Source organism: Pipra filicauda, unplaced genomic scaffold, assembly GCF_003945595.2.
Source record: "Pipra filicauda isolate LSUMZ 115617 unplaced genomic scaffold, ASM394559v2 scaffold359_size756093_pilon, whole genome shotgun sequence".
NCBI classification, from domain to species: domain Eukaryota; kingdom Metazoa; phylum Chordata; class Aves; order Passeriformes; family Pipridae; genus Pipra; species Pipra filicauda.
The window spans coordinates 416,006-442,477 of record NW_024104486.1 but is presented as its reverse complement, the minus strand read 5'-3'; the positions used below and the strand labels follow the sequence as shown (position 1 = coordinate 442,477).

At 35.9% G+C, this 26,472-nt stretch overlaps 1 protein-coding gene across 5 annotated transcripts in view; it reads right to left on the bottom strand.

Annotated features, from left to right (window-relative positions):
- Positions 1-26,472, bottom strand: part of NFIB (nuclear factor I B) — a 162,446-nt gene that overhangs the window by 10,595 nt on the left and 125,379 nt on the right. Inside the window, exons 7-11 of one of the 5 annotated variants that reach the window (XM_027744919.2) lie at positions 25,799-25,930; positions 23,253-23,437; positions 13,935-14,100; positions 10,350-10,432; positions 1,718-1,806 (exon numbers count right to left, since the gene is read on the bottom strand). In XM_027744919.2, the coding sequence (XP_027600720.1) occupies positions 1,718-1,806; positions 10,350-10,432; positions 13,935-14,100; positions 23,253-23,437; positions 25,799-25,930 (655 nt within the window). The remainder of the gene's footprint in view (positions 1-1,717; positions 1,807-10,349; positions 10,433-13,934; positions 14,101-23,252; positions 23,438-25,798; positions 25,931-26,472) is intronic. The other 4 variants (XM_027744921.2, XM_039384478.1, XM_027744925.2 and 1 more) reach the window with 4 other exon arrangements.

The following is a 26,472-nucleotide window of genomic DNA, read 5'->3' as shown; positions in this document are numbered from 1 at the left end:
GTGCCCAAGCTCTTCTGGCAGCGCTTCTGTACGTTCTTCAGGCCAAAGTGGCAGGCAGCATTCCGGGAGTGACCTGCAAGGCAGTTTTTTTTATAACATTGAGCAGATCATGGAGCGTGCCTGCATTCACCACCAAGGTTTTCATGGTCACTGCTAGAAATATTTTCCCCTGCCTTTCCTTTCTTTTTACAATTTACGCCCATGGTCTTGTATGATGGGTACTGAAGAGCAGAATTCAGCAAACAGCAGGACAGTGCTTCAGCCACTATAACTGGCACTACTTTAAAGAGGGTTCGAGTGATGACTGATTAAAACCATTCAAGGGTATTCCTAGATAGGCTGTTGTGATGTAATTTCCTAACGGCTGTCAGTGCCCTGAAAAAGCAACACCCTTTGTAGTGGGAGAATAAATCAACCCTCTCTGTGCTATACTAGTTCAGTTTGGATTCATTCCTGGCCGTATATTGAAAACAATTACTGCATGATGGGGATCTATAATGTGAATCATAGCCCTTGAGGAGTGAGGTGAATCCATTAGCTAAATTTCCATTCTGCTATTTAATCTACAAAGACAGAAATGACATGGCCTTATTTTTACACTACAATTCTTACAGATTTAAAACATTATTACAGAAAAAATTGGAAAAAAAATTTAAACTTCAGATTTTGTAAACACCATTTTCAAATTCAGTAATTGCCCTTCCAAGTTGATTCTCAAAAGCCCCAAAACTTCTTACAATCCATAGTACTATACAGTGTATCAAAAAGCATTTTGCACACAATATATATACACAACTACACTCACACACACTCTTACACAAACTATTCAGAAATATATATATTTTCATGGACACACAAATTTCCAGAAAGTATTTAAAATTATTTCAAGAGTGACTGGCTTCATCTGACAGGCTCCCAACCCCCCAGCCTGTTTTACAGGTACAACTCCCATTAAGTGTTGAGTGCTGCAGATAATCCTGCACATGAAAAAGACGAAAACAGATGTATCAAAATTATGCTGATTTGTTTATACACCTATTTAGACACAAACACACCCCCATCCTCTTCTGTTACCATAATTCCTTATATACCAAGAGGTGTAAAATATTACAGTTTAATAATATAACAAAGGTTAATGGGGTTTATCGCTTGTTTTATTTGTGGAGCTTTTTTCATATAAAAAACTCCTCTTTTTTGTGTAAAACATCCCTAATTATTCTGTTATTTAGTTGACAAATAAGATTGTTTATAGCTTACCTTCATGTTCATTTTAGTGACCTACATCTACACCAGTCAATTACTCAGAAAAGTCTCTATGGATAATATAGTTATTCATTGCCCAAAACAACCACCACCTCAGCCATTTATTTTTATACTCATCTACACCTCTAACAGTACTATTTTCTTTGTGTTAACACTGAGGCCCCAAAATATGACTGGAAATGACATTTTTAAACCCTAAAATCAGTATTCCCTTCAATTCACAAACCTGTTGCATTTGACAGCACAACATTATCATTCCAGGTGTTTAACTAAGGTAGTTTCTAAATTCAGCTTTTACATGAAGAATAACCTGAATGTGTATAGGAGAAATGTTACACACATACTTTGATCAAACGCTGTCACATATACCTCTGGAGACCCACTAACACAGATATCGTAGCTCTATGCAACTTTTTTAGAGGTGGTGTAGGGGTGGAAATAATTAAAATGTTACCTTTGCCAAGTAATTCCCAATGTATCCTCACTGGCACTGGGGTATAAATGCCTGCCGTTTTGATTCATGGTCCAGTCACAAATTCTCAGCTGTCAATTGAAACCTAGCAGTCAGATATGGATCGAGCATACTACAGTTTTTAGTATTTAAATGAATACATGCAAACTAGTACTGTACATGGCAAAAATCTTACCTTCCCAAGAAGTAACTTTAAAAAATAAAAGAATACAAAGAAAAATAACTTATTTTGAGAAATAAATGCCTATAGATTTGCTTAAAATAATGCTACTTTAATATGATCCTTTATTAATAAAGCATAAAAGAGTAACTAGTGTGTAGTACATAACAATTAGGCATTATTAGATTACAAACTGAGCTGGAATAAAAGGAAATGTTAATATTCAATAGTGAGATGATTTGAGAAAGGAAATAAAAATGCTGGGGTTTTTAAGCAATGCTCTATATAACGTGTATTGAGTAAAGGTCAAATACAATCAATATCTTCCAGCATGCATTCTGTAAACCATAGAAGACATGCAATTTATAGAAAATTTGCCAAAATTAAACAAACTGTATGCCCTTATCTTTTTATTTAAGAAGAGTAAAGGTATTATGTAATTAAGGTTTATTAATCTAGTGTTACTGAAAGTGGTATTACTTAGCATGAAGTGATAAAATAACCTAATCTTGCTTTAGACTCAGAAAAGTAGCATTTAAAATATTTTACTGCATTTTAATATAATGAGGAATGTACTAAATGTTAGCTGAAACAAATTCTTCCCAGATCCTCAAATCATCAGTTCTGCTTTCGCAGATTGTTCAAGCAACCATCTACAGCTCTGTTTATTTAACAGCTGCCTGATAGTGTTAGCAGATTTATTGAAAAGATATGTTGCTTATTTTTAAGCTTAAGAAAGTGAACTTATCTGGCTGGTGAATAAAACATACATTTTAACCTCTGTATAGTCATGCTTATATAAATTGCTGTTCCAATATATACGATGCAGCACTCCAAACTGAAGATAATATTGCTAAGTTTAAATGCATTTTATCCATATTCACAGTTTTTAGATAGCACAGGCTACAGCAAACAAACTATAATAAACTGTTTTCACAGGAGCACAATTAATTGCAGTCTTTTCCTGAAAAACACAAATGCTGAGGACAAGACAATATTGCAAACCTGACCCTGTCTGGCTGTTAGAGTCATAAGCTTCCTGCTGTTAAGGTCTGAGAAATGGAAATGTTAGTCTTTGATGTTTTCATAGCAATTGTTTCTTGTTTGTTATCTAAAGAACTCCAAGGGACCTTCTAAAAGCCATTAAAAGCATGACTAAACCACATGAAATTAACCAGAAAAGAAACAGGCGGTCAAAAAGTTTGCTAGAGGTAACTGTGAATATGTTTAAAGAAATGGGTAAGTAAATATTTGATTTAGTCACTATACAAAACAGTGTTCTAAACCTGATTTTCATAGTGAAAACATAGTAAAATATTTCAGCTCAGTTACTCACTGTACAGTAGATGTATTTCTACTATAATCCCTAAAAATGTTATCATCTTCACAACAGATATATATTTTAAAACTTTATAATTTATCTATAAAAACTCACTTCCAGCTGAAACAGAAGACTGAAAGGTTAAACCCACCCATCCACCTTTTTTGTCGTCTTTCACAAAATACAAAATCTATGAGTAAAAGTCAGGCATTAAAAAAATACTAAAATTACAAACTTAGTGTTACCAAATAATTTTATGCACTTAAATCTAACTCAAAAAAACTGGCAAGCACTTAGCTTCCAATAGAACCTAACTGCATTTGCCATTTGGGGGAAAACAGTAAGGGATTGATATATTACATTTTAGTAAATTAGCTTCTGCACCAAATAACTATATTTTTCCTGCAGTCTATAGGAAAATCTTCCACAGGTAAAATTAATGTGTTAAATTTATCATTAAGAAAGCTCCAAGAGGCTTTTTAAACATATTTCATAAAGGTTAGTAATGACATGCTTCTTATTACATAGTAATATGTACTTCAGTGCATATACGCCAAAATACTGCAATGTAATAATAGAACATGTGCATTTTATACATATGCTGTAGACACATACATGCACATGTATATGAAGATCCATGCTACACCAACTATTCACTGCACCAGCTGTGCCACACTTGCAATACTGACAACACCTTGAAGAACTGCAGGTCTACACAACTGGTTTTGTGGCAAGCCCAGGACTGTATCAACTGTACTGAAATATACCTTCCTAATGTTAAAAATTGTTGCTCCACACTCCTCAGTAGGCTCACATAACTGCCACATTATCTTTAGAAACTAACCTGCCTGGAAAACCTTTTGGGTTGTGGGTTTTTTTGTCTCCCTCACATAAAATTTTCTCTCCCAAATTACTCCTGCTGAAAGATCAAGATGTCTAAGATTTAGAAATATACCGTCAAAAGGATATAGAAATATTACTTCCAAAGTCTGCATCAGCATCCTGTGAGTGTGTTGAATGCTTTCGGGGCAAAAAGGCTGGAAAACCTTAAAGAACTGTGTAAGCCTGGGGTCCATTTGATGGAAGAAGAAGTCTGTTCACAGCAGCAGTGGGAACGCTGCCCTTGGAGAGTGTCCAGACAGCCCAGTAGGGAAAGCCTGGGGGCACAGACCTGACATGAGTACCAAGCTTTGGAAGGATGTAGGGCACTTTATTACAGTATTATGAGTGCTGTATATTGTCTGGAATTGTACTGAAAGCTTTCTGTCTAGTTATTGTCCTCAGAGTAACTTAGGTGAACTCTAAAATCATTCCAGCTGGAGATGAGAAGGCACATTCACTCTCAACCACTCTAAGCCATCTAAAAGAGTTACTCTGCAGGACACGTGAAAAGAAGAGGTGGGAAATTTGAATTCCTCGCTAGAGGGACTTAAACAATCCTCAAGAGACATCTAACAAATGCTGAAAACTTTACAAATTTTCTCAGAGATATGATACGAACACAAAATAAATGACCTGATTTGGCATGTGACATCGTGAAAATCTTTCCTAGATGCCTGTTGGACAGTCTTGCCCTTCAGTCTCCAGTTTTGTCTTTTTTTAGGAAGGAAAGCCACAGGAACTTCATTTTAATAACACCTTCCATACACAAAACATTATCAATGATTTTCTCATTTATCTCTCATCTAACCACAAAGGAACAGAGGACGGATCTGTATTCTGAAGTGGGAATGGATGCCCAGACTTGCAGCAGATGAGGAATAATCACATGCCCCAGCAATTTCCTGGTGCATGGCATTGCCCTCATCCCTATGATATGCCCTCCCTACAAGACCCATGAAGCAGCAGAGGTGCACAAAGCCCACTGCAAGCACTTCTCCCAGGAGGCAGTGCAACTCCCTCATTCACCTTCAACCACCTTACAGGAAGGGGCCACAGGCCCAGACAGAAGCAGAGCAGTAGACCAAGTGCTTCTGTTCTGTAAAATGTCAGGAAATTGACTTTGTTTAACACTTTCCAGAGCTGTGAGACTGACGCGAAGTTCTACCCAAGAGCTAGATTTCACTACAGCTGTCTTTACAGCTTAAATGGCACTTTTCAAGCACAACCATCCTGCAGAGTTTTAAGTATGCAAGTCACATTTACATTATAAATCCATAGCCGAAAGCACAATCTTTATTCATAGTATGAATAATTTTTAGGAGTTAGAATGTAAGCAGATTTTTTAGTCTTGTATTTAAAGAGAGGCTGTCCAAGACTAACACTGATTTCAAGCTTCTGTGACAGCTAAGGAAAGTAGATACATATTTTAGAAAGTGTAATAGGAGACTGTGCTATAGCTTCTCTTACTTGAGAAAAGCCCATAAAACTTATCATTTGCATATTGTCACTGTTTTGACTGAAACTTCCTTTAAATGTGTTTCCTTTCTAGCAGGCATACGTGAAAGGTGACCTCTTAGCCATTTACATACCTCCCCGGTGATCATGTGACCCAGTTTTACGTCAAACTGTCAATTATGATAAGGGACACAATAAGAACAGTCAAAGTGCTGATAACCTGTTTCCCGAGTTTACTGAGAAGTTCTCTTAAAGAGTCCACTTGTGTTCTTCTTTCAGCCTGCTGCTGAAAGCAAAAGTGACATTGACTCAAAACATTTTGCAAACAAATACTCCGTGTTCAGTAGATATTTCAGTTTGCAAGTTCCATTATGAATAGTATGAAGAGAACTGCATTTTGAATTGTGCAACTCAGTAAGTAAAGGATATATCTGGTAAGAACGTCCCACTGAGGAGACAGGGAAGACTTTTGTAGAAAATAAGAAGCTATCTACAGTTTTCTGATTTTGCACTTTAGAGACCTTTTTACTATGTACATTGAAAATGTTTGACTCATAATTGTAAAAGCTGTGTGAATATAATGAGTACAATATACCACACCCAGAAAGTCCACGCTCTAGTGAAAACCGTGCCACAGCGATTATCAGAGCAAAGACTGGAGGAGTTCACTAGCTCCTTGGTAATTGGGCCAGCATTAGTTAGCACCTTTACTGTGATAGGAAAGGTGTAGAGGTCATTGTCTTCACACACCTCAATAGTTATCCAATTTATTTATGTTTTCTAATTAAAAATAGAATCACCCATACAGTGCCCCAAGGTGTATAAAAGTTAAGTAAATGGTCAAGAAAGAAAACCTTTCAGTTATTTCATTCATTCTAACAGAAATATTACAGAAACCATTAGTCTGTATTTGCAATAAATACAAATGTCTTTGTATGCATCCATCCATCCATCCTCTTATCTTTTTATACTGCTTACACAGGTAAAGTTCACAACTGATATTCTGGCAATTTTCTAACTTTATTGCCAGAAACAATATACCTGACTCTAGGTGTCTGTCACTTCAAGAACATAATAAATCCGTGAAGTTGAGATGCCAGAAATGCCATTACATAACCATGAGAGTTCTGATCATTAAGACTTTGTTACTGAATTAATGTTCTTGCCATTAAAGTTAATAAGCCAAAAGGATAGAGATACAAATCGAATCTGGCAAGGAATTTTGTCCACTTGTAGAAGGCTGAATTTGACTAACTTTCCTCAATTTGTTCCTTTTTCCTCTACTCTAGGCATAGAAACCTCAAATTTTCAATAAGTGCAAATTAGAGAAATAAAGGGGAAAAAAGGTGCTCCCATACAATTGGAAAGATTATCCAAACTTTTATGCACAATTTATCTAAGATGTTTCAGCACAGATGAAGAGCAACGAGCACTAGATTTGACTTCATAAAATAATTCCACCAACCACCAACAGTAAAATTAAGAAAAACTCTGTCATTCAGGTACTAACTTACCACTTCAGTTGCCCCTTTTCAAGAAAAGAAGAATGAGTGGTCTCTAATATTTTGCAATATACAGAAGGGGGCTGATATGAAGTTTTTACAACAAAATTACAAGATAGGTGTGACTCTCTGTATGCCACAAAAGTGAGATACGTTTTGTAACTATTCATGCCACAGTATAAAAATACTTGGTATTTCAAGGCAGGTAATGGGAAGATCCACCAGCAATTGCATCAGAAAGTGGACTACATAGTTATAATTCCCCAATCGAACCTGGTCGTCCTAACTATCACTGTAACATGCTAAGTAATGCATATAACACCTTATTTTCACAGTATCTATACCAGTAAAAGCTAACAAACTCTCTCATTGGTCCTATTATGCACTGTCTTTCTAAGTTTTATTCAGTGTTTCCCATCTAAATATGAGTATTCCAGTTCAACTGTGCTATAAATTGTTTACTGGAAGTTCTAGAAAGCTATCACTTTGTCAAGATTCTGTGTGCGCATGTGTTGCAAAATACATGTGTAACATTTAAATTTATTGTTGTTACTGTACTTTAAATGGGCTACATAATGGTTCTTTTTAACAATAAAAAGTACTCAAGGGTACATGCCAATATTTCTCATAACCAGAGAGAATAAATCTTCATAAAGACTCCTCCAATGAGGTAAAAAATGTACCGGTGACAATATTTATTCTTGAAGGGTCAATGTGCATTACAGGGTACGGTGAATATTTAAAAGACCTCTCTGGAACTAAAACCATTGGCTTTCTAATTTAGAATTTCTCTCCAGTAATACAAAATGATTGATTGCCTTTATTTCATGTACCCCTTGATTTTTCTTTTCATTCATCATGGGCTGCTTTAAACCAAATGCATTTAAAATCTGCCACAAGAAGAGTGGTCTCTTTTAAATTGTTGTAAAGTAATGAAAGGACATAGTAAATCAATCCCATTTCTGCTTTACCAAAGGATAACCTTTGCTCTACTGAAGTTGTTTAGGCAATCTCAATGCTCTACCTCACTTTCTGGGTAATATATGTATATGGCACTGTCATCTCCAACATGCCTTTAGAGTTGAGTGAAGGTAATTAATTAATTAGAAACTTATACATACATACTTATATATTCATATTTATCCATCTGAAAAACTTTTTTGTTAAAGTATACTGTTCTTTCAAGTGGTTTCAGCTGTACATTCTATTCATTAATTTCCTACATATGTATAGGCATACATACACACACACAAACACACTCAGGCAAGTATAGATATGTCCATTGTATATATTAGAAGAGAACAGAGAATTAACAGCATAGACAATAACACAATTTTTAAATTTACTCTATGGCTCATTGGTCACCAATTGATGCTCTTGAATTAATATAATGAGACTATTAAGCAATATATTTTATCAGGGAGAACGTTGGTTTAACAAAGTGGCATTGAATAATTCACTCAGAAGCGCATGTGAGACGTAACCGAGTTTCCCCTTTCCCCTAAGCCACCTGGCCACATGTTTTACCATGAAGGGGAGTTTAAGACGCAGTGCATGTAAATGCCACAAAGACCCTTGAGATCCCTCTCACTTTTATATTCCAACGACACTGCTGAAATTTTGAAATATATTTCTATCTGCACAAAGCCAAAAATAAATAGAAGATGCACAACATTAGCAATATATGCTTTTTATGTCACAAACTCAGTCAGGAGAAAATAAAGGGTGCTTCCGCTACTTTCTGGCACATGACAAAAGTTTGTAAGTCTTTCAGTGAACTTGGAAGAAGGTCGAATGTGCTTAGGCAGTAGCAAATTTGCAGAAAAAATGGTGTCCAAAAATACGGAGTGAAAAAAAATTATTCCCAAATTAACTGGATGTCAGAGACATTTCAAAGGATACTGTGTACAGCTTCACAAGAAGTCCACAAATTACATGCGCTGTGCTTAAAGAGAGATATTGTGTGTGTTTTAAAACACAATAAACATATACTGTGTATGTTTTAAAAAGAGCCGTGTTATAGTAATTGCAAAACATTTCATAATACAAAAATCTTTGAGAGGTTAAAAACCCTCAACAAAACACTATGCCAGAAAATTTGCTGAGAAATTAATGGTTGGTAAACCCACTCAATGTCATTTGGTATTTTCAGAGTATACAGATGTTTGCAGTTAGGTCTCACTAGTTAAAAAAAAAAAAGTTGGCAAAGCACCAACTACTTTAAATAAACCATCATCTTTATGATTTTCTCTGAACTCTGCATGTGGTGACCTTTAAAACGGACATACTGCCACCTTGCCCTCAGAGTGGGTAGAGATAGGGAGTTCCAACTGAAGCAGAACAGGTAGGTTTTACTGAAAAATTAAACAGGCATGTGTACAAACTGCAGACAGGAACCCAAGTCTAAGAAAAAAATACATTACAACAAAGACCAAGGACTACTTAACAGTCCCTTTCTTATTGCCCCAATCAGCTTTTTTCTTTATAAGATTTTACATGCTGTGAATTTCAAAGTACTCTACTGTTAAGATCTAGGAGGAACACAAACACACATCATAAAGTATGTTAAAATTCTAAAGGGTCTGAATTTATGTTTGTTACTAGTAATGTAGCATTTCTGTATGTGCATGGCCTTGCTACTGACTGCAGCTAATTTATTTGTATGCCACCATTAATCTCGGCTGTATATTTTCACAGTTTGGGTAAACACTTCATTTGCATTAAATTTACAGCATTAATGAGATGTGAAATTCAAAATGCTACTTGAAACATAAATGATGTAAAAAACTAGAACAAAAACATGGTTTTATCACATTTTAAATCAGCAGACCAATTTAAGCCTATTAAACTAGAAGTGATGATGTGTTGCATTGAGAATGTTAAATATCCGGGGAAAAAAACAAAATAGCTTGAAAATAATAAATTGGACTTTCTGCTTTGGAAATTTTGCTTATTTTTTTAAACAGATTTTGAAATCAATATTTGTTTCTTAAACAGCTCATTCTCCTTCCTAAAATTCTATTAAAGATTACATGTATGAGCTCTTGAAAAAATAAAATAATGAAAGAAATATGGTTAGAAGTTCCTTAAGATGGCACAAATCTAAGAAATACAGCAAAGGCTAAATTGGTATTTCTCAAAGGGTTCAGTTGTTTTGAATAAACTTCATCTTCACATGACAAATACTGAAACCCTTAGGATTTCAATCTAATCCAAGATAACAGTGGCAGCACGAAGGAAGGTAATATCGCAAAGGCTTCTCTATATCATCACACCTATGTGAAACTTGCCCACCTGTTGCTGGTGTAGGAAGGATGGGTCTCTTGGGCTTAGTCCCACATATCGATTGGCTTGGGATGTGCCTGAGGCTGTGTAGGCTGATTAAGGAAGAACAAAACATATTGATAAAAATACCAACCTATCATAACTATTACCTTGTGCAGGTACAGTACAAATATGAGAGATCCAGAGTTATGATTTTGCATTATATAGGATGTGTCTGTGGTTTTCCTTTAGTCAAGAGGAAGCAAAAGAAACACTGGACCAAATATAGGAGGGCATGTGTAAATTCCTATAAACTTCAATGGAAGCTGCATGTGTAAATTATAATGATGTCTCTTTTAAATAGTAGTTCCTCTGATTAATTTTTGTCAAGTGATGTCTTAAAATATTTATTTAAAGGAATCACAATTTTTATTTCCATTATACCAATCTAAAGCACCTGTGAAATCACTGAAACTACAACGTTGAGAGAAAATATTAATATACACATTATCTTTACTGCTGTGAAGGCCCTGTTAAAAAAAAAAAAAAAAAAAAAAAAAAAAAAAAAACCCAACAAACCACAACTGTAAAAGAACAACAAAAATTAGAATAAAAAGTTTGGTTTACTTATGTAAATGAATCTTTACAGGCCTTTGAAAATGGGATGTAATCTGACTAGGATTTTCATAAGAAAGGAACTAATTCTTACTGTGCAATATTATAGTAAATATTCAACTCTCCCATTCATCAGGAAACAACTTTTTCCCATGGGAAAAATTTAAAGAAGTCTCTCGCTGTCTGCTACAGAAGATTGAAGAAATCCATTTCTGAGGAGAAAGAAAATGATGCTGGGATTAAGCTACAGGATATGAATACTTCACCTGTAGGACACATTCCTGTCTGGTCTCTGCCATTACCTGTTCATGGCTTTTATTGGTACATATCTAGTTACTTAGGTGATCTTACTCCACTGCCCAGTGCAGAGATGTCCACACTGCAACTTGAACCAACTGGAAACTTGATGGCAAAATAGCAAAGACTTAGTAGCAAAACCACTGAAAATGGACAGACACACACAAGGATACCAGTGAGAAGCTAGATGGGAGTACTTACTGAACTGGCCTGTTAGTACTAAAGTCATACAGAAAATACAAGCAAGCAAAATGTATTAATTAAAAAAAAAAATTAAAAATGCTATATACAGTAAACAGGCTTTACCAAAAAACTGTCATAAAAATTAACGAGTTATTAGAAGGAAATTATGGTGGAGGCCGCAGGGTTCTCCAAATATGATTAAAGCCTGCTGTTCTTTCTTATTCAAAACCATTCTGCTATTGCACTTCAGAATGAAAAGGAGTGCTAATCATTTAATTGCTATTTAATTCTCATCAGACTGAATAATCATGATAACTTGTTGGCCAAGCATAAGTTATATAAATATATATCAATATATATTTTCAACCAATCAATCAGTTATTGCAAATAAAAGTCAAACTGTGCCATAAAGTATATTCAGTGTTAATTTTCCCATTAAGTTAACATTAGCACTTTCTGAGATGGGTCTATTATGACTGATAATACAGTTTATATGTATTCATATACATATAATTTAAATATCAGTAGGACACGATCCCTCATTTTTTGCTATTTTCTTCATTAACAAGCTACATTTCTTCATGTGCTTTGCTGTTACAGTAACAAACCAATTTCAAAGGGGTTTACCAGCAGATAGACTACTGCAATGCTCTGAAAATCATAACACCCTAAGCATGTAGCATTTATACACTATCTGGCACATTAAAATAAAATCTGCAAATAGGGATTTTTTTCTGCTATTATCTATGTGCTGCAATGACAAGAAGTTGATTGCAAACTGCTATGGAAACTCAAGGAGGCCTTATTTCAAGTATCTAAGCCAAGATGTTCTAAAGTTCAGTGGGAATGAGCTACCCAAGTTCCCATGAATCGCACAACAAACTGAGAGATTATTTAACGGGAAAATATAGTCCTAACCATTCCCTTAGTAGTAGGACAATGAACAGACTAGGTATGCTTTCCTGTAATGTTGAATATTAAGATCAGATTACCAGAAAACATCCCAACACAGTCCCGGGACTGTGTGTGCTCTTTTGGCCATCTGTATCAGAAACCCTGACTTCATCTGACACAGATATGTAGGCCAAGCAAGATCATGACAAATAGCAACGAGAATGAAACCATCAATACTTGAAACTACACTACACTCAGTGTAGTGTTCTCAGTCTTCTGTTCTGGTTCCAAATGTTTAGAGCAACAGTTTCTCCTTTGCTGCTAAAACTAACTCTTCTTAAAAGGTGCAAGAACTGTACCACAAACCACCAGTGGGGCTACAGATACACTCTACCTATACTGAAAAAACAGTTGAAATGCTTCCAGAAATCTATCCATATAATTATTTGTTTATCCTTAAACAGTAGTTCGTCCAAACATTTTATCCTTTCATAATAAACATGAATTCTTAACCTCTCTTTTCTCTTTTACATCTTGACCGCTCCTATGCACAAGTCTCACATCTGCTTCATATTCTAATGAAAAGATTTCAAGAAGTGTGACACTTGAAAGGCATACAGTTTATGGTCTCTGTTAATGACAGACCAAAAGTTATCATCTGGATTTGCAGTTCAAATATCAAATAGGTCTAGAAAAAATAATCTTAATGTGACAGACCCTAAAGAGTCTATTTTTAGACTAGTAAATTTTTTTTCCAAAGTGTATATGGAAGCGTCTAAAAATCTTCACCACTCTGATAAACAACGACACCACTGGCCACCTCAAGTCCGAATAAAAGTTCAAATACAACAGAAATGCAGAACATAGTAAAAATGCAACATTTTGCACAACTAAACATGAGTGTCTGGAAGAGATTAGCCTAGATATGGTAACACCTTTGCTCCTATTTCCAAAAGCGCAATTCCATTGAAGATAATAGGATAAATAACATGGTCCTATATGTAATAAAGAGCTTAAAATATTGAAGATGAAGTTTGTTATTTTGTATTAAAAAAAAAACACCAAAAAAACAACAACCACAAAACAGTGGGTCTACCATCCTTTGCAGCAATGAGAAGAAATTTTCTTTTGCCACAGTAGTTGTTTCTGGTAAAAATGACACAACCTATATTAACATGCAATTGTCATAGCTCGGATTCAGTATGTGTTGCAAACAGACTTGATTTCTGTAGGAAAGTTCATTGAGAAGCAAATTATCCAATCTCTGTTTGTAATTCCATCTGTGGGTCATTGTAAAACCTGGTTGTCTTGGTGTGCTTCTCAGTGTCTTAACAATGTCCGCCTCAGATGAACAAACACATTTTCTTTTCCTTGAACAGTGGTCAAATATGCAGGCTTTTCCCTTTCATTTTAGTTGTCATGTCACAAACTTTGGTTCATGTAACATGATCCACTGGTTGAAATTTGCAGAGGAAAAGCTTTGCAGTCAGATCGCATTTGCTCTCCATGTAAAATGATGAGCACCCACTTGGTCAAATAGTAGGAAAAGGCGCCTTTTTCTGGCCTCAATTTGAAATCATATCGAATCTTCGATGGATATTTTTTGTTTCCTAAAGAAATACTTACTGGTTGCTGTAGGTGAAGATGCCTCACCTTCAGTGGATGTAGTGATGGGTTTAGTATCTGTCATGGTCAGGGTCACAGGTCGCACCGCACTGTGATGGGGAGAGGGTGCCAAAACTGGAGTAAAATGGCCAGGCACTTTCCCTACTACTTGACCACTGCTGTTAGGCTACAAAACAAAACCAAAAGAATGCCTTGTGAAACATATACATTGCATTTAAGGAACCTACCTACCTATCTTAGGGTTTTCCAAAATGCCCATGGTTGTAGTACCTGCATTTTGGAATGTGCTGTTATAGCATTGCTATGAATTTCTAGGAGATATTTGTCATCAGGCAGGTCTCTTCTCTCATAGGTAGTACATGCTTAAGTGGCAGTACTTTTTGGTAAGCTTTCTTTCTGTTTGGGTGCAGCATGTGTCAGATAGTTTCAAAATATATTTGCTGTTCATGCAGTGTCTGTGAACAAAAATCCTATCATAGCAGGAGTAAACTGACCAGGCAGAGGCCGTAATGTATGAAGTATTAAGAGCAAATGACTGATGTGAAACCTCTGTTTTCACATGCCATACTACTCTGGCTTGGATGATAATCAAGACTTGACCACAGCTGTCCAGAGAGATTACTCATACTGGAAGGCTAACTAATAATTCACATGCTTGGGAATTTGGATTTGGATAAAATGCACTATAATGCACACATCATAACATCTGGCCAAAAGCCGCTTACCAAAAACACAGAAGTGTTTCATAACGAGAACTTTGCAAGTCAAGAGCATAATAAGTAAGAACGCTTCTTCCATAGATACAAGAGGCAGTCTGTGTATGGCCTTATGGTGCAGGTCATAAGGTAATATGCTACTTTATATGTATAGGCATATGTGAAATTGGCAAAGTTGGCTGGTAAATGTATATGTTTATCCAGTGCTTAAACACGCCTTAAACATTCTCTATGACTGCAAATACTCCAAAGGTAAAAATAACTTGCAATAAAATCAGCTAGTAGTAAATAGTTTTTTCAACAGTAACTGATAACTTCTGTCTTAAACTGATTGTGTACTATACGAGTACTAAGTATTTTAAAAAAGCCATACAAATTATGAAATACTGGAAATCTTTTTATCAGAAGGATCTTGTTAAATTTAAGATAACTTAAAGACATGGACTGATAAAAGACCCAATTCAACTCATTCAAGGAAAGGTTAAAAGAGGTAAGCATGATTTTGGTAATGAAATAATAATCAGATTGAGACAATTACTGCAAGTATGTGAGGAGTATAAACACATAGAAGACGAAGGAATTATTTGGAAAATACAGGAAATACATACTTGGGGTAATGGAATGAAATTGAGAAGGAGGAAATTTAAAACTAATAGCAGGAGAAACGTCCTGGCAGTATGATCTACTAGACTTTGCAAATGCACCCAAGGGAGAGTCGGAGAGTCTTGTTTAGGACACCTAAAACTAAGCAGCAAACACTAGAAAATATAAGTGCAAATGGAAACCAATCTGGTGTCCTCAGGAACATTGAGCAGTTAGCAGACTATTTCCCTCCCTAAAATCGCAAGCCTTACAATGAAAAATAACAGTAAAAATGCACATTAAATGGCCAACAACCTATCCCTCTAAATGAGAAAAAGTCACTTCCTAGACATAACTCTTGTCAGTAAGATCTGCTTGCTATGTTGGAATGAATTTTCACTATGCTTCTAGGAATTCTGCTGCAGAGGCAAGCCCTCTCTCCTGTCCTGGCAGCCCAGCTGTCCACACAGCCTGCTGGAGGGAATACCACGTCTCAGTTGCATCTGGTAACTCCTAGGTGGAGTCACTGACCTGTGGCCACAGGGCTACCTTAGAAGCCTTATCTTATGTGGTGGGCTAACATCACAAAAACAGTTGAGAATTCCTTACCAAAATCATCAATTTTTATTAAAAACTAAGAAAGCAGATTTCACGGAGCGTGTATGGATTGAAAAAGGCAGTATCATCAGCTTAAAAAAGCAGCTGTCTCTAAAGACAGACTTGAATTAATGAGAATAAATTAGAAGGACAGAGCAGGAGCCCAGGACGATTACAGCATTATATTGTCCCATAGTGATCCCAGTCAACAGGAATCCAACGGCTCACACGGAGTCCAGCTTAGCCTTTATTTATATTGCCCAAATGAGCAAACTCTTTCCTTGTTCATTGTTAAGACAAAGATTATACTCATATCTCATTCTCTTGTAAACCATGTTTTTCCCTGTGCAATATACAACAGCAGTGCAATACACAACAGCAGTGCAACATCACATGCTTCATCCAAATAGAGGGTGAAATCCTGTCTTTGTTGACAACCATGGGGTTGTCACTACTGATTTTAGCAAATGCAGTTTGTGACTCCCCGCACACATTTCTTTTCTTTTCTTTTTTTTGTTTTCCCCAATTTCTTCTTAAATGGTAGGTATTTCTCTAAATCTGTCTCACATATGAAACTGAGTGCAGATGCAATCCAATGAAACTGATATCTACTAGACACAAAAATAAAACCTCTAAAGTAAGAAAATGTTACTTTGGTAAGTTTAATTTATTTTCAGATGTGTTATATTTTCCAGTTTTTTAATTCCACACTATCTTGAATTGCCGCAGTTTAATTCATTCATGTTCCCAAAGCCACAGATGAGTTTTATTTGTAGTCATAGTTGTAACATAACTCAGAATATCAGACTGTTCCTATCTGATGGTGCGCATTGTACACACTTTCAGTCAATCCTCAGGTCTAAGGATATATATTCTGTTTAAATATATGCCCAAATATCAGCACATTTAGCCTTACATATTCAGTTACATTTCAGGACAGTGTTTTGTCATATAGATCACTATTTCCAGTGTTACAAAAGTCTTTCTAATGCCATAGTGAAATATCAACCACTAACATCTACAGATGAGATATCCAAACATAACAGAAATTTGACATACCTATTAAACAACTCACATAAAGTATTTATTACTCAAATTTTCAAATATATTAGATGTCTAAATCTGAACATTTTTTTAACAAAATAATTGTAATTATAATTTCAAAATCCAAATAAAATAAATCAAATTTTCCTTGGAATCTTAAATACATAGCATCTTCAAATAAATAATTAAGAAAGGCCAGAAATCATCTTAATCTGTGCATGTCCTAGATATATATTATATACCATCTAATTACTACACTTGAAGAATAATATATTTGCAACTCAAAACACAGGTTTTTAATAGAAATTCTGTGTTTCACAAGAAGGTTACCTTATTATAACCAGGTGATCAACTGGATGCAGTGTATTTAGAAATAATGTCACCCATTTCCTCTCAACAATTCCACTCACTTGTAATGATAAAGTTCAGATGCTATGCTGGACAGTATCACTACAAAACCCTATAACAGTGTAGTTTTGAGACCACTGATTGAATTAATTTTGTTGATGAAGTTATAGAAAATCCAGTTCATTTTGGTCCCCTACTCACATACCAAGTATCTTACTTTCACATTTGTCTACTAGACACATGTGTAAACCTGGAGATAATAGTTCATAGATCATAGTATGAGATCATCATAAGTTCTGTCTGTGAGCCCATGTCCTTGTGCTCTGTGGTATCCACAGAGGGTGACTGATGTTTCAGAAAAGAAACTAGAAGTAGTAACTTTCATTTTTCTAACTTTCCTCCTCTCCCTTTTGCCTAGGGCACCCTAATGCTAAATCACCCGTAAAAATCCAATGGCCATGTTATTATTCCAACAGAGACAGCTCACTGGTATAGCAGGCAGTTTCATGTGTGGAATTCATATACACAAGTTACCTATCTGAGTAATAATAATAATAATGCCTTTGAGACTCTGCTAAACATAAGGGAATGGCATTATTAGAGTACCACCAGTGAGACTGTAAAAGGTATTTTAGGGCAGTTGCCCTCAGGTTGAACCTGGCGGGTTCCAGAAAGCATTTGGTTAACATGAAGTAAGACTATACAGATTTCCTTTCTGCTACCGAACACTATGATAGCAACAGAAATGTACTTTGCCTTTTTATAGTGCCCCTTACCACTTCTCATAAGGATGAATCTCCCTAGTTTCTGTACCAGGAATCTGAGTAACTCATTGCAACAGCACATCTTACACAGACCTCTCTCTGAGATGCCACGCAAAAGCTTCATCCGGTGTGACATGCAGCTACCTGTCTACTTGAGCAATTAGCTTTAGAAAAAAACATGTTGTTGCCAGTTCTTGGCTGACAACATCCCTTCTGTACTACTTTCTATAAGAAATCAAGGTGCTAACTTTGATCTATAAAGCTCTTAGTCTCATCCATTTGAGAAAGCCTTGATGAAATGCTGCTGGAACTGACAGCAACCACGCAGTTTCGGCAATCCAGGTTCAGACATGGATGCTATAAGATATTCTAGAGTCCTCCATCTTGAAGCACAATTTTACTGAGCTCATAAAATCTGGGTTATTTGTCAACAGGTAGAGTACAAGGAAATACCCAGCTTTCCTCGTAATTTGCCTTAACAACAGGGTAAGTTTGTGTGACAGAAGGAAATCCCTTTGTAGATAAATGTTCAAAAGATATCTTTATGTTACATGCTATTTCATGCACTCTGGAGACTTATACCCATGCATTTAGTGCAGACTACACAAAGTAATCAGTTACAATTGCAATTAATCTTAAAATGTCTTGCTGATAGATAGCGCTAAGCTAGGACTCGTTTGCTCTCTGCCGCCAAATCACAATTAAAACCTGCACATTGCTTTCCTTAATCTTCAATAATTTCTTAAAAATTACAAGAAAGGATTTGCCCAAGAAGCTGGAAATTATTAAATGTCAACAAATAAAGGTGCTAGCTATACCAAAGAAACCACATGCACACAACATTGCTTTTCTTGGCTTATTCTGCTAGTACTTTCCCAAGAACAAACAGGAAACCCTTTGACCAGCCCAAGCAGAGCCCCATAAGATTCCCTTCTCAATGCTAAATGACTGTAGTTATTGTATTGAAGAATGACAAAGCATCTGCCTGATGTTCCTGAAGAGTGTGCATGTCTGTCATTGAATAGAAACTTGAATATCTCAATCATTTATGAGAGGAAAATAAGTGGCTTCCAGAAGCAACTCCTCTCAAGCACTTCAGATATTTCTATCTTCAGAAAAAGATAAAACCAACAAAAAAATAAAGCTGCAAACTAGACCACATTGCAACAAAGTACGTTTTATCAGGCTCACGAATTTTAGTCAACATACAGTTAGCAGTTCACTTAAGACACCACATATGTAAGGCATTTATTGTAAGAGAAAAAGGGTCCAATATTTAACTCCTCCAAACTGGAGTCAACTTTTGCCATATCACTGAAAACTGCATATGTCATCAAAAATATCACAACATTTGATCTAAGGTTACATGTAGATTTTGCCCTTCAAATCCATACTCAAACATCTTGAAAGATTTTCTACTTCCGTTTGCTTGGTTCAGTCAGAAAAAAAATTCTCACTGATTGAAGGATATTCCTCAGCAGAATTCACCTCAGCTGTTTGCTTTACCATTGTTTCCTTCATCACATCACACTTGCTGATCCTTCTTCTGTGATTCACCACATCTTAACCAGGAAATTTTTCTATTTAATTCAACAGTGCATTAAGTTTGGAACTTTTGGTTTTGTTTTCAGCCACACAAGTGGTGGTGTACTTGATTTGTTCAGGGTCATTAGAAGCCTGATTTTGATACTATAAAGTGGTTCATATGCTCTTGAGTATTCATACATTTCAAGTGTGCACAGTGCATATTTATGTGCGTGTGTGCATGCACACATTACGCAGACACAGAGGTAATATTTTCTAGGATTAAAAGATTCACCCACCTAGAATGATTCAAAAAGGTAACACATGCTTGAAATTTGTGGTAGATTTGAAAACCTCACCACACTGTAGATGGATAAACACCGTAGGTGGATTAGACACATATCAATAAATTAGTTTTTGTTGAAACTTACAGTAACTAGTACCAGTTGGAGATACCTGCACCCCATCATAATACAGATACACACTCACACATACAGTATTAACTAGTAACATGAATGCCTAGTTAAGAAGAAAAGCTTTGAAATAAGTATAATAAAAAGGGCTCAGTTGAAATTCTTAATCACTGGAAAGTGCAGCAGTTCTCATAACCTTGGGAACTTTTCAGACTACTAGTTGGAGACAAGTCCAGCTCTATAGCTAACAAGGTTCATTTCTGTTCAGTACATTTGTTTGTTTATTCTCCAGATTGAGCAGGCGATAAAAAGCAGATATTCATGAAACCGACAGCCACAGCTCTCTTTTGTTTAGAATCATCCATTGTTGAATCATTTTTCACTGCAGCCAAAGGGCCTGTTTGAACTTCCTGACTGTTCATCACACATAATTTAGAGTATTTGACATTATGTCAAGAAAATTGCCCACTGCTTCCCACCATGGAAACCTATGGGAGCTCTATATCTTTAAACTAATTTTACTTAAAGTATTCCATTGAATAGCTTGACTGTCTCACTATAATCAGTGCAGCAGGAATGTAATTAATCTCAAAATTGCTGTGGGGATACAAGGCATCTCAGTTGCCTGACGTAACAATCTAAATTAGCGCATTACTGAAAGATGTTGGGGAGGAACAGTTCATTTTAGGTAAATGCTGTCAGGGTATCCATCCTTTCTATTTCTACAGATGAAATTAAAATGATCATCAGAGTTCTCCTTTTGAAATCCAAATGAGTATGTTTTGAGGTGGGAAAGTATAATTAAATTTGATGTATTCCTACATTATTCCTAAATTTGACCTGTATTCCTACAGATGCAGTTTTGCGTTTTATAATAATTAAATTTGTCTCAACAAAAATTCATGTTTTATTTAGAAAAGAAAAACTAGTTTGGCTCAAAGCATGCCATTGTATCAGAACAATTCCCTTTTGTCACTGAAACTTCACAGACGGTTGCTTCTTTTCCTAAGCAAAAAATTAATCCTGCTGTTTTTACTCTTTGTACAGTCAAACTTCAAGTGTTCTATTTAGGGATATTTTGACTGGGCATGCAACTACTCCAATGTACAGCAAATATCAGAGGTGAACTCTAAAGAATTAAATTTTAAAAATATTCTACTAATAATCGTGATTAATGATAATAAAATGTGGTGAATAGCTGATGCAGATGCCTGAAATTGCATACTTGTTGTTATTTACCCCATTCCTTCTTCTCAGGAACTAAATCAAACATCAAATGAAATTAAAAACATTGCCCTAATATAAAGGCTACCAAAGCTGATGAAAGTGTTAAATTTACGCCAGTTAGGCCTGTTATTCCCTACGATACCATGGTACAAGTACATGAAGTGTTTTCAGATTGTTAATACTCTGAAAAAAATCAGCAGAGTAAAATTTTATCTTTTAAGGTCTAAAGATTATTCTTTCAACCAGAGGTAAGAAAAGAGAGTTGGGCAAAAAATTGAAGGCGTAACTCCTGCTCAGTTAATATACTCCCTGATGTTAAAATCATAAGACAGCATATTTTTCAACTGTCTGAAAGAAAGTAAGATGCTTCATTTAGATGTTGGATGTTTTTTCAGTAATGATCCAAAGCAGAACATGAAACAATCCAGAGGGATTATCACCTAATCTGCTCTTTTAACATATATAAGAAATCAAAATGTAAGTAAAACAAGCACTGAATAATTAAAGAAATGCATAACAGTAAGGGCCTGATTTAATTTGCATAATTTTTCCCCTAATAGTGCCTAATTAAGACATCAGTTTAAAAAAAAAAATCCAACAGAACTCTGAGATTTTCTGCACTGAATTAACGCTAAGGACTTTTAATGGGTGTCTTAATTAGACTTTGTTATTCATGGAAATTTTACACAAATTAAAATCAGGTCCTGCATGCAACATTCCCAGCTGAGTCTCAGAAAAAGCGCTATACGGGACTGAAAGACTTTTAATCCACGTGCAATTTGTATTCTAAAATCGACATACTTCATGATCACTTTTTGGTTTAATTTGCATTAATATTGTAACTAACAAAAATCACATAGTTAGGATTTCTCTGTTCAAAGAAAATTTTAGTTTTTTGGACCCACTGTTTTTTTGTTGGTTGTTTTTTTTTTTTCAACTAGACATATAGAAAGTCATGCAGCTGGACCAGGGAATTAGCCCATGGGGACAATAGCCACCATGACCTTCTGCACAGCTCAAAGGGTCTGTATCTGTTATTCAACATAGAAAGTTTGATTCAGTCTCAAGTTCTATTGCTGTTGTGTCCAAAATGAATGCTGAAAGGCCTGTCATTATTGATGAAAAACAAAACAAATGAAGCAAACAAACGAAGCCCAAAACAAAATGCTGTCATAGCAACCCCTTCATCCCTGATAAGACAGTCCTTCCAAAGGAAACTAACTCTTAGGAGCAGAAAAACCTGACCATTGTCTCTTCAGTTTACATTCCCAAGGCTCTTCCAAAAAACATGCTAAAGCACAAGCAACAGGGCTCCATAAGAGCCTTTCAGGCAAGGCATCAAAAATAAATAACACTCTGAGCAGCAAAGATTACATTACGCTGACATTGGAAATATTCCAGGTATTGACAGACCAAGTCTCAACTGCAGTTTATCCTATAGTGCAGATCACATGCTAATGCTATGTGCTGGTGCTGTTATGGAAAGCAGTTCTGCACACAATCCTTCACAAATTACTTCACTAATGAAAAACATGTTAATTTTCTATATCAGACAAGTCTGAATAATTGAAGCTGCCAGCAACGCATCTGCTACCGCATGTTTTCTACAAAAGGAAGGAAAAAAGAATTTGTGGGTCAGTGCTGTGCTCACTCCAAAGAAATTTCAGGTGCCTATGGAACCAGGCTAGCATTACCTTGGCAGAGCTTATTTTCATTGCCAGCTTATAAAATACACCATGTCCATGTGTGTGCTTGGACATATGTATGTTTCAGCACACTCCTTGCTGCATCCTGCAGGAACTTTACCTCTGGTGGCCCTGCATGAACACAGGCACCAAACCTGAAGGAGGGGTGCAAGACCAGGACTGCTCTGTTACTGCTGCCAGGTTGTTCAGTCAATTAACTATTTTTCTTATGCTTGACAGAGCAAGTGGATATGATTGCCCTGTAACCTTTATTCAACCATGATGAACAGAAAAAGTTGTATCGCTCATATATCATCTTCCAGATTTCTCTGAGACCAGAAATGGAGAGATACCAGCCTAGATGCCCTGGAATTCCTCATAGGATTTGTTTTGGAGGGTTCGCATCTTGTTACAGTACCTGGCTAGTCTGCGGACTGGACGGGTCGTAAGAAGGTACATAATTCTTCAGAGTATCCTGAGGATTCAGGTGGGGAGGATATCTGATCGTTGGATGAGAGAAGTAGCTAGATGGGGCAGGAGGGAGAATAGCTTGTGCTGGAAATGGCAATGGTGAAGGTGGAGGTGGAGTTCTAGTTGAGATGACTGGAGAAGATAAAATAAAATTAAAATTACTTCGTATCTTGTTTCTTCTAAAATTCTTCACCTCTGTGTCACAGCAAGAAAAATAAAAAGTCAGTTATAAATCAATACACTGCACTCCTGCTTTATGGCATTTTTATAAAAAATCTTACAGGTCCTCCCCTTATATCCTCCCAGGAAATGGAAAGTGCAACTGTTTCAAATTTGTAAATACTGTATTTACTGTATCTGTAAATACAGTAAATACTGTAAATACTGTTTTGGGTTTATGAGTTATGCCATCATATTTTTTCCATTTTTTTTTCTTTAAATAGTTATGGTTCTTCAGCATGAAAAGGCATTTCATTTGCACAGTTTTATCATCTGGAGCCCAAATAAAGAAATCAAATACTTGCTTAATATATAAACACCACACTTTTATTCAAAGCACTCCAACACTGAAGAAAGTAACCAAGCCGCAAGAAACAGTTAGTGATTTCTCACTGTATTGCACTCTATCTGCCTCATCTGAGGACAGGGGAAAATATCTACTTAGCAATATTGCTACAAATATTTGCTGACCTTTATGAAAAACCTAATGAACATCCAACTTCAGATCCTGGAAACCAATCCATCTAATAAAATTATCTCTGACAAACAAAAAGGTATCTACACTTTTTTTTTCTTTCTATTCTACTTCTTTCCATCCCCTACAAACATATACTTCTCCAGCTATAAAGTGTGTGCAGTGTCTAAACAACTGGCATTGTTTTCATAGTGAAAGGAATGTACAGCATGTCTTTCTGCCGCCCAGTTGTTGGTCTAGAAGTGAACTGCACAAGAACACAGTTTCCACCCTTACTACACACCAAGAGAGCATCTACTTGGTGTATTAAAAAAGAGCTACTAAGTTCAATAGAAGTGGAGAAAAGACATTTTCATTTTCATCAGCGGAAAAGTGCAAAATCGAGTCTGTATAAGCAAGGTAAACCGCTCATGGTTCTTTACTGTATCAACACAAGGTGCTTTTCTGGACCACCTTTCACATCTCTGTTTTTTTCAGCTTAATTTTTAAAGCTGAAATAGCTGTTTTTTGGGCACTGCTCATTGACATAATAGAACAGCCTACATAAATAAAAATAAGTTTACTATCAAGTAAATAGCTCACCTGCAAATTAGGTTATGACTCAAGTATGTATTTTTGAAAATTATACTCTAAAGTAAATATAAAGATATACACATAAGTATAGGATCAAAAATAATTTCTTTGGGGCAGACTCATTTTAAACATAGCCCCACCAAATTCAGTGTAAATATAAAATCCTATTTACTGCTCTGGTATGTTGCAGCTGTGCAAAACAAACACAAATGTGAAGAAATCTATACCTTCCATTTCCCCCATCATCTCTGACGTGCTTGAGTATTTGTAGGTAGTGGAAACCTTACAGGGACCAGAATGAGCACAGGCCCATTTTCATAAAACAAAATAAGTGGATATTAAGGGGAAAATAGTCTTTACACATTCATTGAATGATGGGAACTAGAAATCAGGGAGAAATCATAAAACGGAAACTCCTCAAAGCAGAACTGCATGTGAAAGAAAAGAAGAAAGTTTTCAAATCTGTTTTACTCCCCTAGTCATCCAGCTCTACTCAAAAAATTAAACCCTTTATATTCAGTTTATAAAGAGACATGATGAGATGCTGAGGGGACACTTCTGAGGACCACGTTCTCAACCGAAAAATCAGGGTCAGTCTCACCTCTAAAGTTAAACAGACCATGATGCTGCAATTTCCCTGTAGTTACTGATAAAGCCTCAAGACAACATGCATTCTGTCATATTACAAGTATACAAGTATCTCCTTCACACTTTAAGTGAAGTTTTACTGTGGACTCACTGTGGATTCCAGAAAATAGGTGTTGAAAAATACTTATCAGGACTCTATGTCTAAGCATTCAAAAGATGCACTGGTATTTATTTCATTGTGTGATAGAGAACATGGTTGTGACTTCTCTCGTGTATTAAACAACTGGAAGCTCTTGGTATTTATATACAACATAGTCATAACAACAAAAATAAAAAAGGGATTTAGGTGAAAGGAAGAAATACAGAGAGAGTTTTCCTCTGTCAGTTTCTTCATGCAGTATACAGTTTATTTTATTCACTGGTTAATCCTAAATACTTTTCAGTAACTTCCAGCAGTCAGATTACCTGAACAGTTTAATGAACACTCCTGCAAGGATATCATAACCTTTTCCATTTTTACTCTCAATCATTGTTATAAATGGTATTAGGTCTCTAAGAAAGTCTGCAAAAATGCATCACAACCTAATTACAGGAAAGAAGAATAGGGAGGTTTTTTCTTCCTCCTCCATAACCCTCACCACTGTGTGCAACTCCTGGGATTCCTGGGTGGTGATGCTGGGGAAAAGTGCTCAATCTTGGTGAAGAATCCTGGGGAGAAGTAGGACTAAACAAAGGCTTTTCAGGTTTCTTCATTGTAGGAGAAGACATATCTGCAACAGAAAAACAACAGAAGGGTGACATTAGCTTAGAAGCCTGTCTCAGGACACATAATTTTGTAGACTGAAGGTATTTCTTTTCGCTGTTCGTGCATAAATATCGTTTGGTGACCCAACTCCCCTATGACCAATAAACTAATTTTAAACTATTGCTTTCAAACTTGAGAATTATAATAATCCCATAACTGGTTTTTGTCCTGAAAAACAGAAACTACATTCCTTTCATACCAGACAAGTCAAACAGTGAAGAAACTTTGCTAGACACTTCTCAGCTCCCCAGAACATCACCAAATCATCTGTTCCTTCAACAGCCACTTAATTTTATTGCATTTTTTAATGGAACACCTACACTCAGGTGTGCAGGATAACTGCCATACATATGTCAGTTTATGGTTTTCATTATTGTGTTATTTCAAAACTTATCCCTTACCCTTCCCAAAACCATAGTGAAACAATGTAACCTCCCTAAGAACAAAGGATGCTTTAAAATTCTCTATCTCATATTTTCCATATCTGAAGAAAGTCCTTCCCACTTC